General features: G+C 40.8%; 1 protein-coding gene across 1 annotated transcript in view; it reads left to right on the forward strand.

Moving 5' to 3' along the window:
• Nucleotides 1-8,516: 8,516 nt before the first annotated feature.
• The window catches only part of LOC120315226 (NAD(P) transhydrogenase, mitochondrial-like), a 46,046-nt gene continuing 27,042 nt past the window's right edge, over nt 8,517-27,520 (forward strand). Inside the window, exons 1-7 of the mRNA XM_039359233.1 lie at nt 8,517-8,656; nt 13,251-13,443; nt 19,161-19,390; nt 21,104-21,321; nt 25,815-25,902; nt 26,287-26,375; nt 27,146-27,333. Coding sequence (XP_039215167.1) covers nt 13,305-13,443; nt 19,161-19,390; nt 21,104-21,321; nt 25,815-25,902; nt 26,287-26,375; nt 27,146-27,333 — 952 coding nt within the window. The 5' untranslated portion in view covers nt 8,517-8,656; nt 13,251-13,304. The remainder of the gene's footprint in view (nt 8,657-13,250; nt 13,444-19,160; nt 19,391-21,103; nt 21,322-25,814; nt 25,903-26,286; nt 26,376-27,145; nt 27,334-27,520) is intronic.

A 27,520-nucleotide genomic window follows, 5' to 3' on the forward strand; every position in this document is an offset into this window, starting at 1 on the left:
TTTTCTTGTTATTTCAATTCTTAGTGCCAAGGAAGGAAGTAACGTATTTATAAACATAGCAAAACCCTTTGTGCTCTCCTACTGGAATCTACTGGGGCAAAAGTATCTGCTTTAAGTTCTCTCCTGTCTTTCTATGTAGTTGGGGAAATAGATCCATCATTTGCTTCTAAATATCCTTCACTTTTCTTAGGAAAATGAATGATTGTATTTGAATTAAGCAAAAACCTCTCCTGAGGATATTTATGACTAGTGGTGGGATTCAAATATGTGAACAACCGGTTCTCTGTGTGGATGCCGCTTCTGGAAGTCCATTCTGGGCCTGGGCAACAAAAAAATTAGCTACCGGTTCTGCCGAAGTGGTACAAACCGGCTGAATCTCACCACTGCTTATGACCCTACCCCAAAGCCACAAACGAAGCAAGAAATAAGACATTTGTCACCAAAGACTAAACATGAGTTATAAATGGATAAAATCTTATATCTGAGTTGTTTTCTATATTTCTCTTTTCCTTCTCCCAGCTAAGAATGGTGTCCCTTTAGTGTTCTAGCAGTGGCAGATTTTTCTCTAGACTCCAAAACTTGTTTCGTAAGAAAGCTAAACACAAGCTGCAATTGCAAATGACATCTAAACTTTTTGGATGGCTTTGGAATGGAAATCAAATTAGTCACTTGATGTATTCCTGCCTCCTTTGTCAAACTCTCAGTGGAGAATTGACAAGGAGCATTGTTTACTCCTCAGAAGAGGGTATCAAATCATGGCCAGTTATTAAATAAGACATGAGGCAGAGGTAATGTGGTGAAATATTAAATCCTGACATCTTTGCTTCAAGAATGCAGCCTTAGTTATTATTCTACCATTTAGATACCTCAAGTGGTTTTTCTAAATATCAGCTTTTACTGGGATACACAAACATTTGTTTTTAATTAAGAAATCTGGTTCTTGTCATAACAGGAAAAAAAAAGAGGCTTACTTTTATAGCTGTTCTTGGATGCTGGTTAGCCTCTAGAATTTGGAACAAACATGAGAAGTACTTTTCTAACTTGCTAGGTCCATGAAAAGCTTGGCTTGAACTTTGAATGCAGCCCATCCTGGAGGCACAAAATAAACTTGCAGTAGGCCCTTTGATCTTCATTGGAGTTGGTTTGGATCTGTAAAAGAAACATTGCTCGGAGCACTTTTTAACAGTAGAATTAAAGATGGAGGCCACGCCTTTCAACAGACGTACATAACATTATCCAGGCTGTGAAAATAACTTGCCTTGGATTCATCTATAGTAAATTACTATACTGAATCACTTAACAGAAAGGTGTTGGGAGTATGTGTATCTATGTGTGTGTTTATATGTATGGGTGTATGTCTCTCTCTATGTATACATACACATACATACATAAACTGTGTTTGTGTGTGTCTGTAGCTTGGCTTTTTTCTTGCAGACATTTCATTACCAAACCAGGTAACATCATCAGTGCTAGTAGGGAATTGGGTTTGCTCTCATGTTATATACTAGTGGCTTGCCCTGTCAGTGTTGGTGGGAGTGGAGTTGGTGGTTCAAGGCTTGTTGGTGGCTTGAAGTCTGTTTTCCTGATTTTAATCAAAATTGAGAGGGGATAATGACTAGTGATTTCCAAATAAGGCAGGAATAAGGTTAAATAAGGACTTACAACGTAGCTTGCTTGGAAGCCATCCTGCTCTCTCAAATGGGGGAGAGAGATGGCTGCATCCAGATTTCTGAAAATCATGCCAATGAAGGTCTTGACCATCTGAATATGACCATTGTTTCATAGGGCCTTTGTATTACTCATCGATAAAATATGGAAGCAATTATCTTGTCCGCGAACATAGCTTTTGTTTTCTTTTTTCTTGCACTCTGTTTTTGTTCTCCAGAAAGCCCAAGCTGTACAAAACTCAGGGGGAACCTCCTTTTTGAAATAAAAGATAATAATAATAATAATAATAATAATAATAATAATAATAGTTGGAAGGACCTTGGAGGTCATCTAGTCCAACCCCCTGCTCAGGCAGGAAACCCTATACCATTTCAGACAAATGGCTGTCCAGTCTCTTCTTAAAAACTTCCAGTGTTGGAGCATTCACCACTTCTGGAGGCAGGTTGTTCCACTGGTTAATTGTATTAACTGTCAGGAAGCTTCTCCTTAGTTCTAGGTTGCTTCTCTCCTTGATTAGTTTCCATCATTGCTTCTTGTCTTGCCTTCAGGCGCTTTGGAGAATAGCTTGACTCCCTCTTCTTTGTGGCAACCCCTGAGATATTGGAACACTGCTATCATGTCCCCCTTGTCCTTCTCTTCGTTAAACTAGACCTATCCAATTTTAGCAATCGTTCCTTATATGTTTTAGCCTCCAGTCCCCTAATCATCTTTGTTGCTCTTCTCTGCACTCTTTCTAAAGTCTCAACTTCTTTTTTACATCATGGTGACCAAAACTGGATGCCGTATTCCAAGGGTGGCCTCACCAAGGCCTTGTAAAGTGGTATTAATACTTCACGTGATCTTGATTCTATCCCTCTGTTAATGCAGCCTAGCACTGTGTTGGCTTTTTTGGTAGCTGCAGCACACGGCTGGCTCATATTTAAATGATTGCCCACTAGGACTCCGAGGTCCCTCTCACAGTTACTACTATTGAGCAAGGTACCCCCTATACTATACCTGTACATTTGATTTTTCTTGCCTAAATGTGGAACCTTACTTTTTTTCAGTTCTCTGCTCTCCAAAGTTTTGATGTCCTCATTAGATTGGGATTGCCTGTGAATTTCTTCCAACCCACCCATGCTTATTCTCCAGAGGCCTTCCTTCCCAAGGGCTGGTTAATATTTCAAAATGAGACCTCTGGTTGTGGTTCTGTACTCTATTTTTGCTAATTGTCTAATCAGAACCAGATGAGCCAGGCACTTCTCCAGTTAGACTCTTTTTCTGAAGATTGCGTGTTTATGGCTCCCACTACAATTTTAGGAATGTAAAAGATAAAGTAACTATGGCTTTTATGAGGCTGATATTTAAAAGGTTTGTCAGGGCAGGCTGTCAGCAACAGTGACTTTATTAAACTGGGATCCCTTTATTTTTACCTACTACCCAAGGTGAATTAATATAGTCTCTGATATTTTGAGGAAAAGTACAGTGGGTTTTTATTGTTTTAAATCATTGGGTGTTTACAAGTTGATAATACAGTCAGTTAAAAGGTATTGTGGATCTTTCTCATCTTTTCCTTCTTATTGGATTTTTTTTTGTGTGTGTGGAGAAAGTTAGTCAAAAGAGATAAGCAAAAGCTAGGAAGGTTATATACACGGAAGACCCAATGTTAATATTCTATTATTGCTGCTGTGATAAGAGATTGGGAGAGAAATCACTCTATCCTTCCCTCTGATCAAGTCAAAGATTAGATTTGCCATCACTTTAAATCATTGGTTCTCAACCTTTTTACTGCCGTGACCCCCAACCGGTCGTAAGTAGAGGACTACTCAACCAGTCGTAAGTTGAGGACTACTCAACTGGTGCAGCCCCGTTTGCAGAATGGGACTTTTGGCAGGCTCAGCAGGGCAGAGACAGCCTGGACAATTCCTATTGGCTTTTGAAAGCCAATAGAATTAGACTCTATTCAAGAGAGTCTATTCTATTGGCTTTCAAAAGCCAATAGAATAAAAGGGAGTAGCACAGCTAAGGAAAAGGGGAAAAAAATGGCGGACTGCATTGTTTGGCAACCCCCGTGAAATGGTCGTTCGACCACAAATGGGGTCCCGACCCACAGGTTGAGAACCACTGCTTTAAACTATGGCTTAGTTAATTTCGGTTTGTTGCCATAACCCACATAATATACAATGCCCTAAAGTGAGGCTTGCAAGAATGTGCACAGCATTAAAACCATCTCTCTGTGTTTCTGCCACTCTATGATGCTTAATTGTACAAATTCTTCACACAAGTCAGATGAGGAGGCTTAGTATGCTTTCAAAGGCTATCTGTAAGGTCAGCTTTGATAAGCAGCAGATAAACACCGCTGATGTTCGAAAATGAGTCTCTTCTTTTACTTATCTTAGTAGCCAGGAATAAGCAAGGAGAAGAAGTAATGCAAGAAAGAAAGAAAACAAATCACTGGAGGATGAGGAGCTTCTAATCCTGTTGCAAAACACTGAAACATTAAGATAAACAAGATTAAGTCCGTGGGGCCAGTGGGAAATCTTCTACAGCTGATCTACCTGACATTAGCTAAATCTTGGACCAGATTCTCTTAAACAATGTCCAGCCATATTTGGCTTATGTTTTCTCCCTTTTTATTTGCCCTTTAATCACTGGAAAGGTCAGGAGTGTGTATCTACCACAGCCCAAGACAAACATAAATAGCCAAAGAAATTCAAACAGTTGTCCAAACAGCATCATTTTCAAATCTATCCCAACTGAGCCATTGTTGAATGCTCCGTGGTGGAGCTAATTCTGTCATACGGCGGTCAAGTAAGGTGAAGCAAAGCCGTGATGAAGTAGAATTGAAAATAAAAGACAGTCCCAGATTGGATCTACAGCAAGGGTCAAGCCTTGGCGACTTTAAGAACTATGGACTTCAACTCCCAGAATTCCCCAGTCAATTATGCTGGAGTTGAAGTCCACACGTCTTCAATGTTCAAGTCCACGTGTGGACTTCAACTCCATGCATAATTGACTGGGGAGTTGAATTCCACAGGTCTTAAGAGTTGCTCTGGTTGGACCACCCCCATTCTAAACTCTGGGTTGATGACCTTAGATAGCCAATGAGCAGAAAGAACTTAGCCAAAGGTTTTGCAGTTTTTTGATGCTGTACGCTTTTGATTTCTGGAAGATTTCCTTGCTCTTTAACCAGACAACCTGATTATTTATCCAGAAATCAGAGGGCAAAGCAAGTATAAAAACCACCTTTTTTTTTTGATCCCACGTATTTCTCAAGGCCAAACTTAAATCTGTATCATCCTTTGGACTATCTCTGGCATTTTCTATGATGTCATACTTTTTGCTGTGGCCAAAGATATTCCTCTTTTATTTATTTGCTTATTTTCTTAACTAACCATTTTTGTACACTGAGGGAAGAACAGTGTGCAACATTTTTCAATAAGAAACATATGTTAATCTCAAAGAATCAAAGATATCTTCACTTGTCCATATAATAATTGCACTTTTTTTTTTTTTTTTTTTTGCTTTCCATCTGGGGTTCTTAGCAAGGCTAATTCAGAAAACAGTTGCTGCTTTCTGGACCGCATAAAAGTTTGGCTTGTCACTCTTGGGGCTACTGTGTTTTTGATCATACTCATGATAATGTTTTATTTTAGGAAGCTTGTTTTGAATCCAACATTGGATGCTCAGGTATGCTTTAGGTTTGCAGCTATAGATGTATATCATAAAAATCACGTCAGTTCCTTTTTTTTGATATTCCAGCCGTCTCAGAATTATCTTTTATATTATATTTGTTCCAAAAATCTACTTTATACCGATCTGGGTTCTAAAAATTTAGGTATGATGAGAGAAGTCATAGTGCAGTAGTAGTTGAATACCTGTATTATGATTTTTAGTTGCAGATGCACAATTAGAATTAGAAATAAACTATCAAGGAAGCACAATATGTTTTATCACAGGAGAAGAAAGACTTTAGCTTTATTCTCACTTGGATTTCTGGGGTCTTCAGACAGAGAACTCTGAAGTTCAATATAAGGCCGCTAAACAATTAATTAGAGCCAGCTTGGTGCAGTAGTTAAGGCAGTGATGGCAAACATTTTAGAGACCGAGTGCCCAAACTGCAACCCAAAACCCACTTATGCATCGTCGGGTGCTGGGTGGGTGTGGCCATTGGGTGGGTGTGCCCATTGGGTGGGTGTGGCCCATTGGGTGAGCGTGGCTGCGGTGGTAACGGCAGACTGGGTGGGACTAAAAAGTTAAATCAATCAATTCCAACTTTGCAAGATCTTTTTTTTCCCCGCAAGAAGTTGAAATTGACTGATTGATTGAACCTTTTATTTTTGCACATGGCAGCAGAGGCCTAAAGCAAAAAGGTTTTATAAAACCCAGCTGAAGGGCTAGGACTGGGGTGACGGTGTGGGTGCCCACAGAGAGAGCTCTGAGTGCCGCCTCTGGCATCCGTGCCATAAGTTCGCCACCACTGAGTTAAGGCATGGCTGTGAGTTCTAGTCCCGCCTTAGGTCAGGTGGATGACCTTGGGCCCGTCCCTCTCTCTCAGCTCTAAGAAAGAGGCCACAGCAAACGGTTTCTGAAAAATCTTGCCAAGAAAACTGCAGGGACTTGTCCAGGCAATCACCAGGAGTCAAAACTGACTCAAAAAGAGGAGGATTGGACAACTCCTATCTCTGCATCTTATGGTAAAATAAACACTGGAAAGTAAGAGCCTTTCTGAGTTCATCCCCTGCCTGCTTTTCTGTAAGGTTGACACGATCTCCTTGTAGTTTTTTTTTTTTAAATTACACTGCTTTTAGAACAAGACCAAGGCCTTGTTCATGTCCATTCCCGAAGATTAATGGCCAGCTAATAATCCTTCCATACTTTCCCGGTCTGTACGATTAAGCCCACTTAGTTTTGCTCTTTATCTACCACTGGGGGAGTTAAAATCCTGACATTTTCATGCTCTTATCCCCCAGACGAGAGATCATAATCATAGAGCTTCCCATATCTTTGAAGTCTGGTGCCAGTTTCATGCTCCAGCATTCTGGTTGTCCATCCCTCAAGGTACATAAAGAATCCTGCCAATTAAAGGGATTTTGTTTTAAGGGAAAGATTCAACGTTGTGGTACTTATACTGAAAGCCTTATAAGGTCTGGATTAGCTTGCTGCTTAATAGTAGCAACTTTGGGTCATCTTTATGCATGTTTGGAGTATATTTCTTCTGCTGTAGGACGATGAATAGCTGCAAGGCACACAATCATGCTGATAGTATGAAATGTTCAGTGTTGGCAGCCAGGGTGAGTAGGATGTTCAAACTGCTGAGTGGCCTGAAGTCACCATAGCCCTGGTCCCTTTTAGGAACAATGAATGGTGTGACAGACACAGGAGAGTCTATGGAAAGTCTCAATCATCCAGGTTGTGGTTTTCCCAAAGGTGCTGTAGGAAGAGAAGTCTTCATCATGGTTCAGTCCAAGCCGGGGATAAACGACATGGGGACTGCTTTAGAAAAAATGTTACAGTTTATTGGAGAGGAGAGCCAGACAGAAAGATGGTTCTGGCAGAAAAAGGAACTAGCCCATGTAGGGAGTGGGTTTTTATACCCTCTGGAGCCTTTTGTTTGGAGTTATTTCCTGTTCCTGTTTTGAGGCTATTTCCAGTGTCATATATTCTGACCTGTGTCCCTTTAGCATCTGTGAGTTAATCCTATTATGTCCCAAAGGTGCTGGGGCTAACGACTCTTAGAGTTTGGGTTGGGTATGCAGATTTTAGGGGTCTTTGTCTTCCTAAGCTTCTAGCTCCAACTTTCCTGAATGGTCTGCATCTGCATTTGTACAGAGCTGGTTTCTGCTTGGGGGAGGCAGACTTGGGGCTATTAAGCAAACTGGGCATGCTTTTCTGCCTCTTTTAATATTTCCTTCTCTGGGGGAGGCTGATTTCCCACAGTGCTTTTTCCAAAAGGCAACTGGACTTTCTTGGGTTTTTTATTCTTTGAAAACGTTTCGCTTCTCATCCAAGATGTTTCTTCAGTTCTTTTCAGCTTGGTTCTTCAGAACTGAAGAAGCCTCTTGGATGAGAAGTGAAACATTTTCAAAGAACAAACGAAGAAAGTCCAGTTGCCTTTTGGAAAAAGCACCTTTGGGATGGACACATGAGAGCTTAAGGCCTAATCTATAATGTAACGTAAGGCAAATTAAGAAGAGGTTGGAGAAACGTGTTTGAAGTGATATAGGGCAGTGGTGGCAAACCTATGGAACGGGTGCCAGAGGCGGCACTCAGAGCCCTCTCTGCGGGCACACGCACCATTGCTCCAGTCCTAGGCCTTCAGCTGGGTTTTATAAAACCTTTTCGCTTTAGGCCTCCACTGCCATATGCAAAAAAAAAAAAAAAAAAGGCTCAATCAATCAATCAATTTCAACTTCTCACGGGAAAAAAAAGATCTCGCAAAGTTGGAATTGATTGACTGAACTTTTTAGTCCCACCCAGTCTGCTGTTACGACCACAGCCACACCCACCCAATGGGCCATGCCCACCCAATTGCCCACACCCACCAAAAGGGCCATGCCCACCCGGCACCTGACGATACATAAGTAGGTTTTGGGTTGCAGTTTGGGCACTCGGTCTCTAAAAGGTTCGCCATCACTGGTATAGGGTTTATTGCTTGGGTGAGGGGGGGTTGGACTAGAAGACCTCCAAGGTCCCTTCCAGCTCTGTTCTTCTCTTATTTGTCTGTTCACCTGGCTCAGGTTTTCCGTTCCTTGATTGCCACAAGAAAACTAGGAATTGTCAGCTTGTGGACAGCTTCTTAGGATATCCTGCTCTGTATTGCTTTGAAAGACTCCAGGCTGGCTGTGCCAAGTGCCTTTGGGATCACATGGCACCTATTTATAAACCACCCAAGCTGCCCCCTCTCTCTCAAGCTGCAAATACGAAGGTCAACAGCCAGCAGCCCCCCAAGGCTGCCCTTGTGTTCTCTATGGAGGACAGAGAAATCTCCTAAGGACACCAATTACAGGTTAGTCTTTGCTTAATTGCTCTTCATCCTGCTGTCCTTTGCCATAAACATAGAGCAGAGTGTTACTACTTCAGCTGGTTCCCAGGAGTCCTTTGTTTTTGCAGTGTTCCAGCAGACAACTGTGGAAAGTGAAGGCCGTAATAATATCCAGTGTGTTGAGAACGACTCTTCTTTGTGGAGCGTGAAGGAGGCCCTTAAAACACTCATCACAAGGAAACAGGGAAAGACAGATTATTCTGTCCACAAAAGAGATGAGACTCAACCGGTTGAGTTGAACTGGAGTTAGAGATCTATTAGGAGTACTCAGCTGGGGTCCCCCCCACCAGAAAATACCTTGTTGGGTCTGGCATGCTCCAGAATTGGATCATCTCATAGTCCAGATGATTTCAGGTGGACATTCTGCATTAATTCCATACAAACATGACACCGGGAGGTTGGGAATTCAGGAATCTTCTGAGGATTTTATCTTTATTTTAAAAACCAAAGCCAAGTTAATCTTGCTTGAATTTGATATAATCAATGTTTTCTTAGGTTTCAAAATCCAGAAGGGAGCAAAGTAGCGTTTTGTACTTTTGTAGATTCTGTGTAAACGTACAAAGAAAAAAAAAATACTCTTTTTTTTGGTTCTTTGCCCTTCTTCATTACTGGCCCAAGCAAACCAAGGCCACAGTCTGAGACACAACTTTTCTGACAAGTAGTTTTTTCCTAGATGATCTGGATTTGTACTCTTGTAATTTCTGGCCACCATAAAGCTCAGCTTTAATACCTTTAGAAGGAACCAAGTCAGAGCAATAAGTCTTACATTTCATTAAACCACAAAGGATCTTAATTAACCTAATTTATTCAGGCTGCAAGATTCAACCAATTGTTTGTAGGCTTTTTGGAAGTGTCATTTTATATTTTTCAGGGACTTAAAAGGCATGTGTGTCAATGTCACATTGCTGTTTCTCTTTTATTTTGCGAAATGCAAAATAATTTTTTTGCCAAAGTTCATGCACTATCTGGACTCAAACAAATAAAAACAACGTGAATTGCAACATACTTTTGACTACAAATAAGTAGCTAAATCATAAAGCAGTATTTAGTATTGCATAACAAATCATCAAACCAATGAAACAATAGTAAACTATCAGAAGCAAATATACTCTCTGTTAAAACTTCATTCAGATGAAGATTGGAATAAAGGAGCTTAAGAATTTTGGAAGTCCCAAACGCATTTGAGAACGTCTAAATGGAAACTGAAGCTTTCAACAATGTACTGGATCTCAAAAACACATAATCAGTAAATATATTTTAGATACTCTATATAACTCATGGTCATCCATCCATTGAGAGAGGCCTTAGATCAGATTGCCTATATCAGTGATGGCAAACCTTTTAGAGACCGAGTGCCCAAACTGCAACCCAAAACCCACTTATGTATCACCGGGTGCCAGCCCACTCGGCGGGTGCAGCTACAGTGGGCTTGGCAGACTGGGTGGGCGTGGCAACTGGATGGGTGTGGCTGCAGTAGTCATGGCAGATTGGGTGGGCATGGCCGGGGTGGGCGTGGCCACCTTGATGTTGCTTATGGGGAGGGACAGCTGTGGGAGCCAGGCAGGGTTGAGGGAGATCCAGGGGGTCTCTGGCGGGTGGGATGGTGGACTCCCCAATGGCGGCTCCAGGCTGGCTGGCCTTAAGCCAGTGATGGCAAACCTTTAGAGACCAAGTGTGCTGGGGCAATGGCGCGTGCCCACAGAGAGGGCTCCGCGTGCCGCCTCTGGCACGCGTGCCATAGGTTCACCACCACTGGCCTATATTCACTCTGCATCTGCAGATACTACATCAACCCTACCATTGAGCAGACAGAATAACCCCTGATATTGGGCGACCAGCAACACAGGTTGTCCTTGACTTAAGACCCCAACCTAGGACCAGCATTTCCATTGCAAGTCAGTTGTTAAGTGAGCCACGCCTGACTTTACAACCTTTTTGCTATGATTGTTGAATGAATCAATGCAGCAGTTAAGTGAATCCGACTTCATCCATTGACTTGATCGTTGGAAGCCAGCTGGGAAGGTCACAAATGGGGATCACATGACCCTAGGAAGCTGCAACTATTGTGAATACATGCCAATTGCCAAGCACCTGAATTTTGATCACGTGACCATGGGGGTGGTGGTGGTATAATGGTCATAAGTATGAGGACTACTCATGCATCACTTTTTAAAATGCCATTGTATCTTCAAAAGATGGCTAAATGAATGGTTATAAGAGAAGGACTACCTGTAATAATGGCATTAGCACTTAGACTTATATACCATTTCACAGTGCTTCACAGCCCTCTCTGAGCGGTTTAAAGAGTCAGCCTCTTACCCCCAACAATCTGATCCCTCATTTTACTGACCTTGGAAAGATGGAAGGCTGAATCATCCTTGTGCCAGTCATGATCAAACTGTTGGTAGAGGGAATGCAGAGTTAACCTGCAATACTGCATGCTAATCACTGCGCCACCACGGCTCTTACAGTATGTCCCCATTCTTCCTAAGTCCCAGTCCTTGTTCTCTCTTGAAAGTTAGAAGCCAGGAATGGGGTCAGTTAAGGAGTCCTGCCATTTATAAATCAAATTCAGCTTTCAGACAAGTGACAGGAGGCATGTTGCTTCACACTGGCCATTGCAACAATTTATTTCCAATTTGACCTGAAACGAAGCAAATTCCTCTAAAAATTTATGTAGGCTAGCATGATGGCTGGTTTGTTTGATATGGCGTCTTGCCCAGCTTGACTATTCTTCAAAGTTGGATGACATCTCCAAATTACACCTGTTTCTAGATTCAGAGTGTTTGTCTTCTTAAAAAAGCTAAGAGGCATTGAGAAGCAACATATATTAAGCAGGATATTAAGCAGGATCTTATGCCAGTTCTGTCTGAACTTCTATCATATCTGTTCATGGAAAGTCAATGATTCATTGCTTCATTTTACTCATGTATCTGTTTGAGAGCACAGACATTTATCCAAGCATGTGGGATGTGGGAGACAGAAGTGTAACTGTTTCAGATACTAAATCCTTTTGGATACTATGGTTTTATGTGGTCAGACTTTCCACATTTGGATAAGCTGATGAAAATTAAATAACTAGACTGAACTTTTGAAATTGAAAATCTCAGGGCCTTCTAACCATAAGCAGCATACTTCAGTTTGTTAATTTGCTTGAAATTTTATGAGTATGTGTGTGTGTGTGTGTGTGTGTGTGTGTTTGCTGTGTCTACAGCTTAACAGAAGCCATAAAATTCATCAGATTCTTCTCTACACTAGCCACTTTTCTGGGAAATTTGATCAAGGGTATTCTGGACACTGGAGATCTTTTCAAAGAAAATCTGAAACACTTTATATAATAATAATAGTAAAGTTGGAAGGGACATTGGAGGTCATCTAGTCCAACCCCCTGCTCAGGCAGGAAACCCTACACCATTTCAGACAAATGGCTGTCCAATCTCTTCTTAAAAACTTCCAGTGTTGAGCATTTACTGCTTCTGGAGGCAAGCTGTTCCACTGATTAATTGTTCTCACTGTCAGGAAGTTTCTCCTTAGTTCTAGGTTGCTTCTCTCCTTGATTAGTTTCCACCCGTTGCTTCTTGTCCTGCCTTCAGGCACTTTGGAAAATAGCTTGATTCTCTCTTCTTTATGGCAGCCCCTGAGATATTGGAAGACTGCTATCATGTCCCCCCTTGTCCTCCTCTTCGTTAAACTAGACCTACCCAATTCTAGCAATTGTTCCTTGTATGTTTTAGCCTCCAGTCCCCTAATCATCTTTGTTGCTCTTCTCTGTACTCTTTCTAGAGTCTCAACATCTTTTTTACATTTCTTGGAAGGCCTACAAATGTCTGGATTTAGCCTATACATTTAGCCACAAATCATAGTTTACCAACCACAACTGCTTCGTCCCCACAACATGGTAAAATGAAAGCAAACCACATGATGGATTAGCCTAGAGGTGGGCAAGCTTTTTGTGATGGGGAGGGTAAATTGAAAGTTGTATTTTTAGTCTGCAGGGGGCATGTCAGTGACCTGATGATGATCAGCAAAAGGGCAGACCTGAAGTGTTAGAAAAATCAGCATATTTGTGTTAGAATATAGGTAGTCCTCAACTTACGATCACAATTGACCCCAAATTTTCTGGTGTTAAGCAAGACAGTTGTTAAGTGAATTTTGCCCCATTTTGCGACTTTTCTTGCCGCAGCTGTTAACTGAATCACTGCAGTTGTTAAGTTAGTAACGTGGTTGTTGTGAATCTGGCTTCCCTGTTGACTTTGCTTATCAGAAAGTCGCAAAATGGGATCACATGATCCCAGAACACAACAACCACCATCAACCGTCATGTCAGTTTCCAAGCAACTGAATTTAGATCACGTGACCGTGGGGATGCTGCAACGGTCATATGCGTGAAAAATAGTCATGTCACTTTTTTCAGTGCTATTGTAACATTGAACGGTCACTAAAAGAATGGTTGTAAATGGAAGACTACCTGTAAATGTGAAAGTTTGGTGATATGATCCTGGTGGTATCCTGTTTGCTCTCGCTGATGTCTATCCTAGTAAACTTTTTCTGCTTACAGAACATCTGGACCAACATCAGGGTCAGACTACCTTTTTTTGCTGGACCCGGGAAGATGGCTACATTGGTGAGAAATCGAAGCAACATTTTGTTGCCCTTCTTCCTCTCTCTCAGTGCCAGGACATTTCAGCCCAAAACTGGACCGCGCTCTTTTAAAACGTTCCATGCTTTGTGGAGTGACCAGAAAGCAAAAGGTAAAATTAATGATTTAGTGAGGAGAAATACTAGTTGAGGTCAGTTAATGAAAAGCAGTGAGATCCACTGTTGATAAAAAATGTCACAAAAGGAGACTATCCCATTCCTAATCATAAGAATAATCAAAATATGAAAATTGAGCTGAGGACAGTTTAGATCAGAAGTCCCCAACCCCTGGTCTGTGGACCGGTACCGGGCCATAGCATGCCAGCAACCGGTCTGCACAAACAAGCAAAGCCTCATCCAGAACATCTGGATGAGGATGTTCTGTAGCAGCGGTTCTCAACCTATGGGTCGCGACCCCATTTGGGGTCGATCGACCATTTTTCAGGGGTCGCCAAAGGTGGCAATCCGCCATTTTTCGCGGTGCCGTGCACGCGTGCCGCGCATGGGGCGCCGCTGCGCATGCGTGCCACGCATGGGAGCGGCGCCGTGCACGCGCACCATGTGTGGGGGCCGTTGCGCATGCACGCCGCGCATGGGGCGTGCCGCGCATGCACGCTGCACATGGGGGGCCCGACCCCATGCGCGCAGCGCCGCGCATGCGCAGAACGTTTGTGTGACGGGGGTCGCCGTCACACAAACGTTGAGAAGCACTGTTCTGTAGGATGCAGGCAGCAGACAAAACCATGCCCCCTCCGGTCCACGGAAAAACCTCTCTCCACGGAACCGGTCCCTGGTGCCCAAAAAGTTGGGAACCTCTGGTTTAGATCTTTCACCTTTATGCTAATTAGATCAAAAATGGTCAGTCTAAGTGAGACTAAATCCACTTGAGAAGAAAGTTAATTGAAGTCATAATCAATGAAAAAACGGGTTTTGGTTTCATCAAGCTCTCTTTCCATGGATGGTTTTGCTTTAGCCAAATGTAATTCACCTGAGAAAACTACTTAGAACAATTTTCGACTGAACCCTGAAACCAGCCAAGAGCAGATCTCAAACTCTTCAGCAATTTCACTAAAGCGTTAACTTCGTTGACCTTGATGGACATTTGTAGCTCTGGAGCTTCAGATTGCCAGTCACTGATACAGCAAAGCCCTCAAATTAGAAATGTATTTGTGAAACAAATTTATATAGCTGCTCAACTCACATAGTGATCCACATGCACGAAGGGATGTTCTTGTTAGGATGCAGAATATTTGCAGGCTTCAGAGACACAGTTTTGGGGCACACACACCCTGACTCAGACTATCTACAAAGAAAGGCCACAGATTTAAGATAGAGATTTCTTTAATAGAGTATATCAACTTTCTTGAATTCTCAATGTAATTTCTGCATTCTGGAAATGCTAATTCCTTCTTAGAGAATGTGCAATGGAATATTCATCTCACTTGTTTGGGTTTCAGTAACATTAACTAGCCATTAAATCAAAGCAATGTTTAGAGACTGGTGAGATCTAAGGATCTTGGGATGACTAGTGAGTTGGACTTCTTTACAGCATAATTAATTCAGGCTTTCTTTCTTTCTTTCTTTCTTTCTTTCTTTCTTTCTTTCTTTCTTTCTTTCTTTCTTTCTTTCTTTCTGTAATTATATTTTTCTAATAGCTTCTTGTGTAACGTTAGGAACAGTTGCTCGGTAGTCGTAATTTTAAACATGCAAAAAAAAAATCTTGAACACCAGATGCTAATTGGAAAAGAAGAGATTGATTAGTGATTAAAATAAATTTTGTAGAAGTTCTTTAGAAATCTGGAGTAATTTTCTGGGCAAGGGTACAGCATCCTAAATGTCAGGTTAGTTTTTCAGTTTTCAAATGTATAACAAACTAATGGGACATATTCCTGTAGCCCTACAATAATAAATGGATGCTCCATCCCTGGAGGTTCTCAAGAAGAGACTGGACCACCACTTGAGCAGAATGATACAAGGGGGCAAGGGGTTGAGCAGGGGGCTGGACTAGATGACCTCTCTTCCAGCTCTCTGATTCTATGTTCCACGTTTTAATGATTTGATGAAACCAAAAGTCTGAAGTCGCATGAACAATTCAAAATAACAACAGTGCCGAACTATTTTGTATAATATAAGGAAATGTATGCATCTGAATAAAGTTTACTAGTAAAGCCAACCAATATGGTAAGATCATTACCTTATCATGACCAGTCTCTACAAAAGGCAAATATACTTTTTTTTAAACCACACTGGCAAATCCTGGAGTATGGATGCAGGTCACACATGCAACTCCCTTTTATTATTATTTAAATGGAAAGCAGTTGTCGTAAACTATAATTGAAAACTGAAAAAGCGGTGAGCCAATTAAAGGCTACTTCAATGCTTCACCTTTCCTTTTTCAAAAGCTCTTCTGTTCAAAATTGCACGTCCTGTAAGTTTTTCTTCAAAGAAGAATTCTGCAGGGTGTCATTCCCCTTGTGGGGAAGAATGACATTTAGGGAAAGAAAAATTGAGTAGGCAGACAGGAGGATGGGAAAGAATTAGGTATCCAGTCCCCAACCTTTTTACCTCCATTTGATTGCTATTACAGAAATTGGCTTTCATTAAAAAAAAAAAAATCTACCCAAAATACGCCTCTGAGTTTCACTTGTAGGTTGGACCTTAGCCTTGGATTTTAATTTCCTTTCAAGTTTTCCATTTTACTTGTTACCATTGGGTAAGACTAGCCATAAAGTAACAATGGCACATTAAATATTGTTTACTCTTGCAAGAACAGTAGTTTAGATTTATTTTAGCCGGTTCCAGAAAATGATTGCCCAATGAGATAAAATAAGCAAAGCAAAAGTCAACCTAAAACAGAGTTTAATTGCTAAAAAGCATAGTTTGGAAACAGGCTCTGGTGGATATTGTAACCGAGAAATACTGGACAGGGTAATGTATAAACTGACTCATTTTCAACATACAAAGGAGATCATTGCAAATTTCACAGTGACTTTGTAATTGTACAGAAAAGGGGGGAAAAGTTATAACTTACAGTAATTAGATACAGTACTCAGCAAAGAGGTGCAGAGAAAGACAAGAAAAATGACATTTTGTAAATTAAATCTGCTGTAGCTAAATTTATAGAATCCTAGCATTGGAAAGAAATCTTGAAGTCTGTCAGTCCAACAGCTGTTAAGTGCAGAAATCCAAATTATGTTCTATTAACCATCTGCTACCTGCTGGAATGCATCTTCTGGCTATTACCTTCTTTCTTAATTATTTCACTAAATAAATTAGAACACAGAATAATAGGGTTGGAAGGGACTTTGGAGGTCTTCTAGTCCATCCCGCTGCTTGATCAGAAGACTCTATAACATTCCAGACAAATGGCTGCCCAATTTCTTCTTGATTAAACAAAGCATTAGCCCATTGCAACAAATGTCAGTCTCAGTTTGATGGAAAAATGCATTTGGAATTCATTACCAAGGATACAGTAGTTGTGGTGAAATTCCCATCAGAGTGTTTCTTATGATGGGGGTGTTGCATTTGTATAGGGACCAAGAAATCAAAGTATGTATGATTGTGTGAACGTTCTGTCTTAGGCAACATTCCGCATCTCTGGCTTCTCATATATCCATCACATTCCAAGGTTATATATAGTGAAGGACAATGAGTCTCAGCATTTTTATAGTGTAAGCCAGGGGTCTTCAAACTTGGCTCTTTTATGACTTGTGAACTTCAACTCCCAGAATTCCTCAGTCAAGTATGCTGAGGAAGACCCCTGGTGTAAGCTCTGGGTTTTAACTGTGGGGTCGCTGGTGCTCTCTGAGCTTGGTTGTAACACAAGTGAGTAGGGCTTGCTCTCTTTTTATATACTGTGGTATGTATGTCCTATCAATGTTTGTGGGAATGTCCTTGATGGTTCCTTGATCAGGCTGATGGTTACTATTTGACTGTTGTCTATACACATACTGTACAATTGGCTTACATGCCACTCAACAATCCAAAAGCCAAGAAGAAAACAAAAAGACCAAGACACCTGTTCACCAGTAATCATCAGCCAGATAACAGGGATTAATACCAAGATTAATACTAGACCAGTTGATGATGTTACCTAGTTGGGTAATGAAACGGCTGCAAGAAAACAAGAACCTCACAAAATATGATCCAGGTTGACTGCAGTTCTAAACCGGCTGCATTCCTCAACAGATTAAACCAAAATCATATAATGGCTTAAGGTATTGCATGAAGCCTGTCAACTATGGCTTATTCAGGTAACCATGACCCAATATGATGGGTGGATCATCTTAAAAAGTAATATGTAACCCTGCCTTTACATAATCAGTTTTTTTAAAGGCGTGGCTTCAGATTTGCATAATGACTATTTTTTCCTCTTGTTACAAATACTTGCAGTTAATTCAAGCCAGGAGCGAGAAGGAAATGAAAAAGGAAGAACGTCCAGCTCATTTTGACATTGCTGTCTTGTTTCTTTGTTTTCCATTTCCTGCCCCAAAAGCCAGTGGACTTGAGGTTCTCCCATCACTACGTGTAGCTGATCCTGCACCTTTTTTATAAGTGTAAACAGCTCAAAAGTTCGTGTAAACCATATCCCAGTCAAGTATTTTGCAAACCAAACTATAATTTGTTATTATTTCGGCATCTTCCTGCATCTTTGTGTAACTGTGTGAGTTGGCTATGGAATTGCACTTTGAGGGTGGGATGTTCCATCTTTGGCCACTAACCCCCCCCCCACTTCTATACCACTTTGCCTATTATGTTGTGAAGGGTGTTCAGTGGAGCTGTGTGAAGTGAGAGAAGGAAGCTCACTTTGAAAAGTTCTTTGAAGTGAAATCAAGGCTACAAGAGTGTTGGTCTGTGGTTGATAGGAGCTGAAACCCAGGCTAACAGAAGACCTCAAAGAGTAAACTAAAATCCAGATTCACATTCTCCAAAACATTTATGTATGTTATGTTCACATCCCCCTTCCTTCAAATTTCCCTTTTTTTTTCTGCATCTGAAAATTCTCTCTAGCTTGGGAATAAAAGGTACAAGTTAAACTCACACAACACACTAAAGCATTGTTTGCATGATGTCTGAAGCAGTCCTAGAGAGAGAGAGAGAGAGAACTCCATTATTCCATCTTGCAGGCTTTCTCCGAAGGATATAATGGAAGGATATGGCAGTATACCTGTTCTTCAATAAACTGTTGAGTTTCCTGATTTAATGTTCAGTTCAAATGGTATTTTAACTTTTTAACCCTTCTTGGGTTTGGTCCTCAGATATTTCTTAACCTGTTCTGTCCTGTGTTACCTGCTTGATCACTGAGAGTGTCAACTGAGGGATGCTGTTTGAACAAGCTATGAAAGATGGTTCTTTAAAATATTCTCCTCTCTGGGAAAGCTCAGTAGAGCCTCTTTGTTTTAGGCGAGGAAAAAAGTCAGGCATTTTTTTTAAGTTACAGAAATTGTAGAATGGCCTTTATAGTCCTGACTGGGATTTTTTTCTTCTGATTCTACTTCCACTCTTTTGGAAAATACTTATTATGTATTACGAGGTTTTATTGCTCCAGGTCTTTTCTTCCATGCTGAAATTTTTCAGCGGTTATAATATTATAATATAATAATAATTATGCATTAATCAAATGCATAAATAAGTAGTAGTATATTTGTAATTAGCTTTTTCCCAACCGAAGCTCTCCAGATACTTTCGGTTTATTATTTTGATTTATTTTCTGTGTTTCTGCCTGACAACTCCAACATTCCCAGGAAGCACTGAAGTTCATTGAGATCACGTCTACGTTGGCTTCCTTCCTCTCTGCCGATCAATCTTTTTGTTGGTCTGTTTCATACAGGAATCCGCTACGAAGATCTTGTGGTTGGCATTCCTAAAGAAGTATATAAAAATGAAAAAAGAGTAGCTCTCTCTCCTGCGGGTGTCCAAGCTTTGGTGAAGCAGGGCTTTCGTGTGCAAGTGGAGCACAGAGCAGGTGAAGAAGCCAAGTTCTCTGATGACCAGTACATAGAGGCAGGAGCCAAAATTGGGGACCTGGAAACCGTGTTTGGATCCGATATCGTTCTAAAGGCAAGAATGAAATAAAACTGCCAGGTCTGGTAGGCAAGAGTATTTAACTGCTGGACTGCTGGACGGATGGATGGATGGATGGACGGACACGACAGGACTTTTGAACTTCTTCATTCAAAACTGACTCTGGGCAACTTACATCCTCTATTTATATGAATAAAGTTAAAAAGGATGGCACCCAAAATACAAAGAAAGAGAAAGAAAGAGAGAGAGAGAGAGAGAGAGAGAGAGAGAGAGAGGGATGGATGGATGGATGGATGGTAGTTTAGTGTAACAGTTAAGGTGCTGGTCTAGAAACCAGGAGATGGTGAATTCTAGTCCTGCTTTAGGCATGAAAGATGACTGGGTGATTTTGGCCAATTCGAGGAAACTGTGAGTTCTAGTCCCGCCTTAGTCATGAACGCTGGCTAGAGGTGACCTTGAGCCAGTCACCTGCTCTCAGCCCAACCCACCTCACAGAATTGTGGGGAAAATAGGAGGAAGAAAGAGTGTTAGGGTATGTTCACTGTCTTGAGCTATTTATAAACAATAATAAAGATGAGCTAAAAATCAAATAAATAAATACAAAGAAATACACAATACATCATTAGAGATGAATACGGCTTTGAATTTATGAAATGTCAGATTACGGAAAGGAGAGTTCACAACATTCCCATCCTTGAGTTAGGATTATTCCTTTATTTCTCTAAGCCATCATGTGGTTTTGAATTAATATTTTAGCCTTATTAAGCCATGACAATTTGTGAATAGTGGTGTATATGGTTTAGCGCAATGTAGAAACTCAGCCAATCGTGGTATATTCAATAAAACAAACATAGCAGAGCAGAGCAGAGTGTAATAGCAAAATAATATTCAAATATTTGTCTGGCATTTACCAGCAATAAGAGTGAAAATAAGGAACAAATGTTGAAATATTGTGCCAGCAAAGACGTATAAATCTCAGAGATGTGAGGAGCTGATCACAAAAATCCAAAGTGGAAATGAAATTTCTACTCTTTGCTGATCCAATAATTATTATTTTAATGGATGCAAAGTGTAAAGTAAGCAGGGATTGGGTTCATGGTTCAATAAGTCATAATCAGATTTTGGCTTAATGTCATGGTTCCGACAGATGAAACTCTTCAAAGAACTTCAAGGCATTGTTTACCTTAAAGAACCTTTATTCGAATAGCATAGCTTCGGCACTTACATAGTCAAAGCCAAAATCTGAATTCCTCTCCCCTGAGCACATAGTATCAAAGCACAATTCCCTCCTTCTAATTTACAGTCATAAATCACATTCTCTAATTAGTTTGAAATGCAGGCTTTCCATCCAGTTCTCTAACCCGCCAATTCTTATCATCTCTTATTTCAATAACCTTGGTTCACACACTAGGTCCAGTATTGTTATGTCTAACTAAACTCCCATGCACATTCCTCCTCCCCCCCCCAAGTATCATCTAATTCTAACTCTAATTCTAAGAGTAAAACACAAGAAGGAAAATGGTTGCAACTCCATATGTTGTCAAAGCAAAAACATCCGATGTTAGCAGCGTTGACATCGGGTTTTGAACAATAATTTGGACTATATGTCATGGTTTATGATCGATAATTATGAGTATGAAGTGGTCCAGTGTATTAGAGAGAAAAACTTGTAACCCAGTCCTCGCTTTGGCGCATGGAATTTTCTTTCTTCTAACAAAGCAGTGTAATATGGTATTTATTTTCTCAAAGGTCAGAGCTCCAGTTTTTAATGAAAAGCTGGGAATCCACGAGACCACCTTACTCAAGGAGAAATCGGTTCTGGTCAGCTTTATCTATCCAGCGCAGAATCCAGATCTCTTGGAGAAGCTTGCTCAGCGCAAAGCCACCGTCTTAGCAATGGACCAAGTTCCTCGGGTCACTATTGCTCAAGGATACGATGCCTTAAGTTCCATGGCCAACATCGCAGGGTGAGCCCGTGCTATTCTCTCTACTAATGACTGGAAGTTTTTAAGAAGAGACTGGACAGCCATTTGTCCGAAATGGTGTAGGGTTTCCTGCCCGAGCAGGGGGTTGGACTAGATGACCTCCAAGGTCCCTTCCAACTTTACTACTATTACTACTGTTTCCTTAATGCCTACATTTTACTGTATTAAAGAGGGACAGTTATTTGATAGAGTTGAACTTTTAGGGGGCAGAGTGAGAGTAGAGCCATGGCCTATAAATTTCCTTGGTAGGCTTAACATTGCATGTTTTTAAGGATTATTTTAGGATTTGGTGTTTTTTTTTTTTAATGACTCCTGCTTCAAAACAACTGAAAGCCTTCATTACTGATATGGGGCAATTGACGTTGAATGAGGTTCCTGAAAGCAGGGATTTATTGATTGATTGATTGGTTTTAAAGGGTCCCTCAACTCAAACAATGTGACTCTGAATAGCATCCAACACAAAGCAGTAGGACTGAATAAACTAGTAGTACGTATACAGTGGACAAACCAAAGCTCTGTTTGTCCACTGTATATGTAGTACTAGTTTATGTATGAGAGCCAGTTTGGTGTAGTGGTTAAGGCATTGGGCTAGGAACCGGGAGTTCTAGTACCACCTTAGGCACAAAGCCAGCTGGGTGATCTTAGGCCAATAGACTCACTCTTGGCTTTAGGAAGGAGGCAATGGAAAACCACTTCTGAAATCTTGCCAAGAAAACTATAAGGACATCCAGGGAGTTGCCAGAGGTTAAGACTGATTTGAAGGCATACACACATGCGCACACACATTTATGTATGATGTAGGGGCATGAGAAATGGAGTTGTATAAAACGAGGGCAGCTATGACTAGGTGATAGAAGTCCCATCTCTTTCTAAATGCTTCAAAAATAGATGTCAATAGGGCTGGGACGTCAACTGTGGGGCCCCAGCTGTTCTCTTGACTTCTTTATGTCCTTCCCTCGCATGACCTCCCCAGGAACGGAGTTCTTTTTCTTGTCATGTTTAATTATATGATGCTACATTTCTTCCGAACCTCATATTTACAGTTTCATCTCCTTTGAGTTAAGAAAGGCAATTGCCATGTTGGAAACATCCCAAAAAAATGGGAAATTCTCAACAGTCTTATTTCTTATGTATAGTTCTTACTCAAGAGAGAGAGAGAGAGAAATTTTTTTAAGATGGATTAGAAAGAATAACACTGGAGAACCAGAAGACCATATTCCATCCATATGAGTCCTTGGAACCACAGAGCGGTTGTTATTCTTTTGTTGCTTACAGTAGCTTCTCCGAGACCAATTCTCTTTTGGCTGGAGCCCAACTTCTCCAAGCTAGCTATAGCTCTGGGGCCATCCGTTATGGAGTTAGCCTTGTTTTCTGCCCTGGAGCACCTATATCCATCTGTCTTGTGTGTTAATTGAAATCTCGTGAGAACATTTAAGAGGACACCAAAATCTCAAGAGATCTCCACAGTTTAAAATGTTATTTTGAGAACAAATTGTTGTGTTGGGGTATTGGTGTGTGCCATATACTACTGCCAATCTTTGATTAGTATTTCATTTCATCCAAGAAAATCTAGGCTATCATTAGCTAGGTTCTCTCCAGATAAGCTTGGACAACAGCTTCCAGAAATTCCAGCCTTTCTGGAAGACACTCAGTTGGAGAAGGTTGAGCTAAGTTATGCTAACAGTAACCACACAGCTCTTAAAAACCACCTTAATAAAACAAACATGACACAATTTGACTTCATTATTTTTAAATCCAGAGCAGATTCAAAACAACTGAGTAACTAAATCATCTGGATGTATTAGTTCCCAGCCTAGTTCTGTCACATCTGTTCTGTAAGAGGCTTCATAGTCTTTTGATAGAACTATATCTCATCTTGTTTGGTATCAACCCAAGCTTGCTGAGAGATGGGTGGTTGATTCTAACATCTCTGACGTCTGCTTTTGGTTATGCCAAAACCAGACCGGGGTTTTACTACCTTTTAAAATGTCTTTCCTTTTGTGATTCACATTCAAGTTATGGTTACTAAAGGAAACAAAACAAGAATTCCAGACATCTCTTGCAAACTCACCAGCTATAGCTGGGTTGAGTAATGTGAACTACGTAGATTCCACAGCAGATCAAAACAATGGAAGGTCTTGTGACCTTAAAGATGAACAGATGTATTAGGTGTGGGCTTTAGTACACTTACACTTTTTGCCACTATAAATCAGTTGGTTTTTTTTTTTTAGAAAACCATAAGACTCAGTGGCTGCCATGAACTAATGAGATTGCCCTCTGGTTTCTACCATGAAATGTGTTTTCAGGTTTGGCATAAAATTCACATACCAACCTGGTTTTTTTTTTCCATTATGGTCTTTCATGCAGGCAAAATTCAGCTAGTAGACAAATGAACGGTTTTGTAAAAAGCCAAAATACAGTGCTAATTAGATTCTATTTGAAGCAACAAGTCTCAAAGACAAAGAGAGGCCTTAGGCCAGCCTTCTCCAGACTGGATGCTGCCCGGAATTGCTGAGAACTGAAATCATAAAACATCTGGAAAAAGCAGTCTGGGCATAACTGGACTCATTCACATGCCATGTTGATCTATAGCATTAGAAGTCTTCAAACTTGGCCCTTTTATGACTTGTGGACTTCAACTCCCAGAATTTCCCAGCCAGCATAAACCACTGTAGCAATCATGTAAAGGAGGGGTCTTCAGACTTGGCCCTTTTATGACTTGTGGACTTCAACTCTCAGAATTCCTCAGAATTCTGGGAGTTGAAGTCCACAAGTCATCAAAGGGCCAAGTTTGAAGACCCCTGCAATATAGAAGATCAGCAATATGCTGGCTGGGGAATTCTGGGAGTTGAAGCACTCATTTTAAGGTTGTGGAGGTTGAGAGATTAAGCTTGCTTAATCAAGTCTTTTTCAGTCAACTTGAGGCAGTCAGCCTCATTGGATCTGCTGACATTTCCACAGGGATCCTACTAGACATTTTTTTTTAAAAAAATAATTTTAATTAAAGTTTAAAAACACAAGGGTAAAAAACATAATGCAAACTAAGAAAAATAAAAGAAAAAGTACAAAAAGACAAAGGGGGGGAATTGGAAAAAAAATAAGAAAAAAAAATAAAAAGATATCTAAAGAAATCATGTCCCTCTTCATCAAGACAAGTAGAAACAATTTTAGCAACTTACCACTTTCCCTATCATGAGAGCCAAAGAACGGTTTATCCCCTATCTCTTGGGAAGGAAAGAAAGAAAGAAGGTAGGAAAGAAAAAAGGAAGGAAGAAAAGAAGGAAGGAAGGAAGGTCTTAAATGCTTCCAAAATGCTGTTCAGGCCTTTTAAGCCACAAAATGAATCCATTGGCTCAAACAAACGTTCAGATAATAAAAATTAAGGAACTGGATGCTCAGCCTAAGAATGTAGAAATTAGCACCACAACTAAACAAAAAGGCCCTTTTACAGACAAAAAAAAAATCAACTATGATGAGCTGGGAGAAAAATATACTCCCAAATGAGCATAATGTAATTTAAGAGGTGGAAAAAACATTTACTATGGTCAGCTTCCTGGATTAGAAGAGTCCACTCTGCTATTGTATACCCTCTGCTATCTAAGCTATTTCTTTCTTAATTTTAAGGTATTTATTATCTTACTGTCTTAATCTTTCACAGTATTGTTTTATTGTAAGCCACCCAGAGTCGCATAACTGTGAGATGGCCGGTGAATAAATTTAATAAATAACTAAATAATAAAGAAATACATTTATTAAATTTATATGCCGCTCATCTTGCAGTTTGAGGTGACTGTGGGCGGCTTACAACATAAGAAATGTCCTTTTATTAGGCATTTATTAGGGAGTAACAAGCATGGGAATGATGATGATGATGATGATAATGATTTTGGTATCCATCTATGGCTTCTCAGCCAATGGATAAAGGCAATCATTTGTTTTTTATTGACAGATTATTTATTTGTTGGAGATGTTTGATTGCCGTCACTGGTCTAAGTCAGCGATGGCGAACCTTTTAGAGACTGAGTGCCCAAACTGCAACCAAAAACCCACTTACGCATCGTTGAGTGCCGGGTGGGTGTGGCCCATTGGGTGGGCGTGGCTGCGGTGGTAACGGCAGACTGGGTGGGACTAAAAACTTCAATCAATCAATGCCAACTTTGCGAGATCTTTTTTTTGTCCCGCGAGAAGTTGAAATCGACTGATTAAACCTTTGGTGGGTTTTTTTGCACGTGGCGGTGGAGGCCTAAAGCAAAAAGGTTTTATAAAACCCAGCTGAAGGCCTAGGACTGGGGTGACGGTGCGTGTGTCCACAGAGAGGGTTCTGAGTGCCGCTTCTGGCAACTGTACCATAGGTTCGCCATATATCCTGTATATATATGTATATTTTGTCTAGTTAATTGAGTCTGTTGTTATTCATTTCAAATGCCTGCTGTGTTAACAGCTCCAGTGTTTTTCTCTTTCATCCTTTTTCCTAGGTACAAAGCTGTGGTTCTCGCAGCCAATCACTTTGGAAGGTTTTTTACTGGGCAAATCACTGCTGCAGGAAAAGTACCTCCCGCAAAGGTAGGTTGCAAGACATGGTTTTCCGGAAGCACCGTTACCACCATTTGAAGCCATTTCAAAGAAAGCTTGAAGAAGGAAGGCATTGGAAACGGCAGGTTTCATCTGCTAAAGAAGAGAGTGTTTATAGCTTCCCTTTCCCTTCCCTTCCCTTTCCCTTTCCCATCCCTGTCCCTTCCCTTCCCTCTTTCCCTCTTTTTTGTCTGTCTATCTACCTACCTACCTACCTATTGCTCCCTCCCTCCCTCCCTCCCTCCCTCCCTTTCCTCCCTCCCTCCTATAAAATCACATTGCATATGATGCATGAATTAACAGAAAGGTTTTATTCTGGGCTAATAAAAATACCTTAACAAGCCCAATTGTGAGTTCCTTTCTTTTCCTTCCTAGATGCTCATCATTGGTGGAGGAGTGGCTGGCTTGGCTGCGGCTGGGGCAGCGAAGTCAATGGGAGCCATTGTTAGAGGATTTGATACCCGGTAGAGTAACTCCAGGCCTCACCCTTCTTCTGTTGTAAAGAAAAACAGGATACAAATCCTAAAGAAATCAAAAGTATATTTTCCTGCCATCATTAACTTGTTGCCTACAACGAACCATTCCACTTTAAGATGGTTCAGTGTTCAGTGTTGATTACAACTTTCAAATATGTGTCCACTTTAATGCGTATTAGTTTTATGCACTCTTATTTGTATGTTCTGCAAGCCTTCTTGATAGCCCTCTGGGAGAAGGAAGGGTGGGATATAAAATAAAAGTAGGAATAATAATGCTAGCTGAAAATCAACAACCCATCGCAAATTCAAAGAATTTTGCAAAGCATCTGCTGGCATGTTCCTCAAAGGTCAGATGGGATGCTTGGACTGAAGAGCAGTTATAATATGCTCTTTTTTTTTTAATTGAAAATTTTTATTTTTTCCATTTAAACATTATAAAAATACAATACAATTTTAAAATAAGATAAATTCATAACCATTGGTGCGACCCGCCCACTCCCCCCAGGCTGCGTCCACCCTTTCTTAAAACATTCCCTACTTCCCTCTTCTTTCTCCCCTCCCCTCCTACTCTTTTCCCCTCCCCCTCTCCTCTCAATACCCTACTTCCTCTCTACACCTTCTCTCCTCTCATCCCTATCAAACCCATGAACGCAGCATAAGGGGAGTGCCCGGGCCGCAAGCAGTTATAATATGCTCTTGATCTCCACTCTGAAAAGTGTCCAAGCTAGTGATTGCTGTGAAATCCTCCTTGCTTCCAGCCCTCCAGCTTTGGAGCAGTTCAAATCCCTGGGTGCAGAACCTTTAGAAGTCAACGTTGCCGAAATGGGAGAAGGTGTTGGAGGTTACGCGAAAGAAATGTCGAAGGAGTTCATAGAGGCAGAAATGGCCCTCTTTGCTAAACAGTGCAAAGAGGTGGACATTGTTGTTAGTACAGCTCTTATTCCAGGTATGGTATGACTTTATCACCATCACAGCTAGTCCCTGACTTACAACTTTTCGTTTAGTGATCATTCGAAGTCACAACGGCGCTGAAAAAAAGTGACTTACAACCGTTTTTAACAACTTATTGCAGCATCCCCATTGTCACGTGATTAAAATTCAGACGCTTGGCAACTGACTCACATTTATGACGG

The sequence above is a fragment of the Crotalus tigris genome, unplaced genomic scaffold (assembly GCF_016545835.1).
Source record: "Crotalus tigris isolate CLP2741 ecotype Arizona unplaced genomic scaffold, ASM1654583v1 scf7180000019068.10715455, whole genome shotgun sequence".
Taxonomy (NCBI): domain Eukaryota; kingdom Metazoa; phylum Chordata; class Lepidosauria; order Squamata; family Viperidae; genus Crotalus; species Crotalus tigris.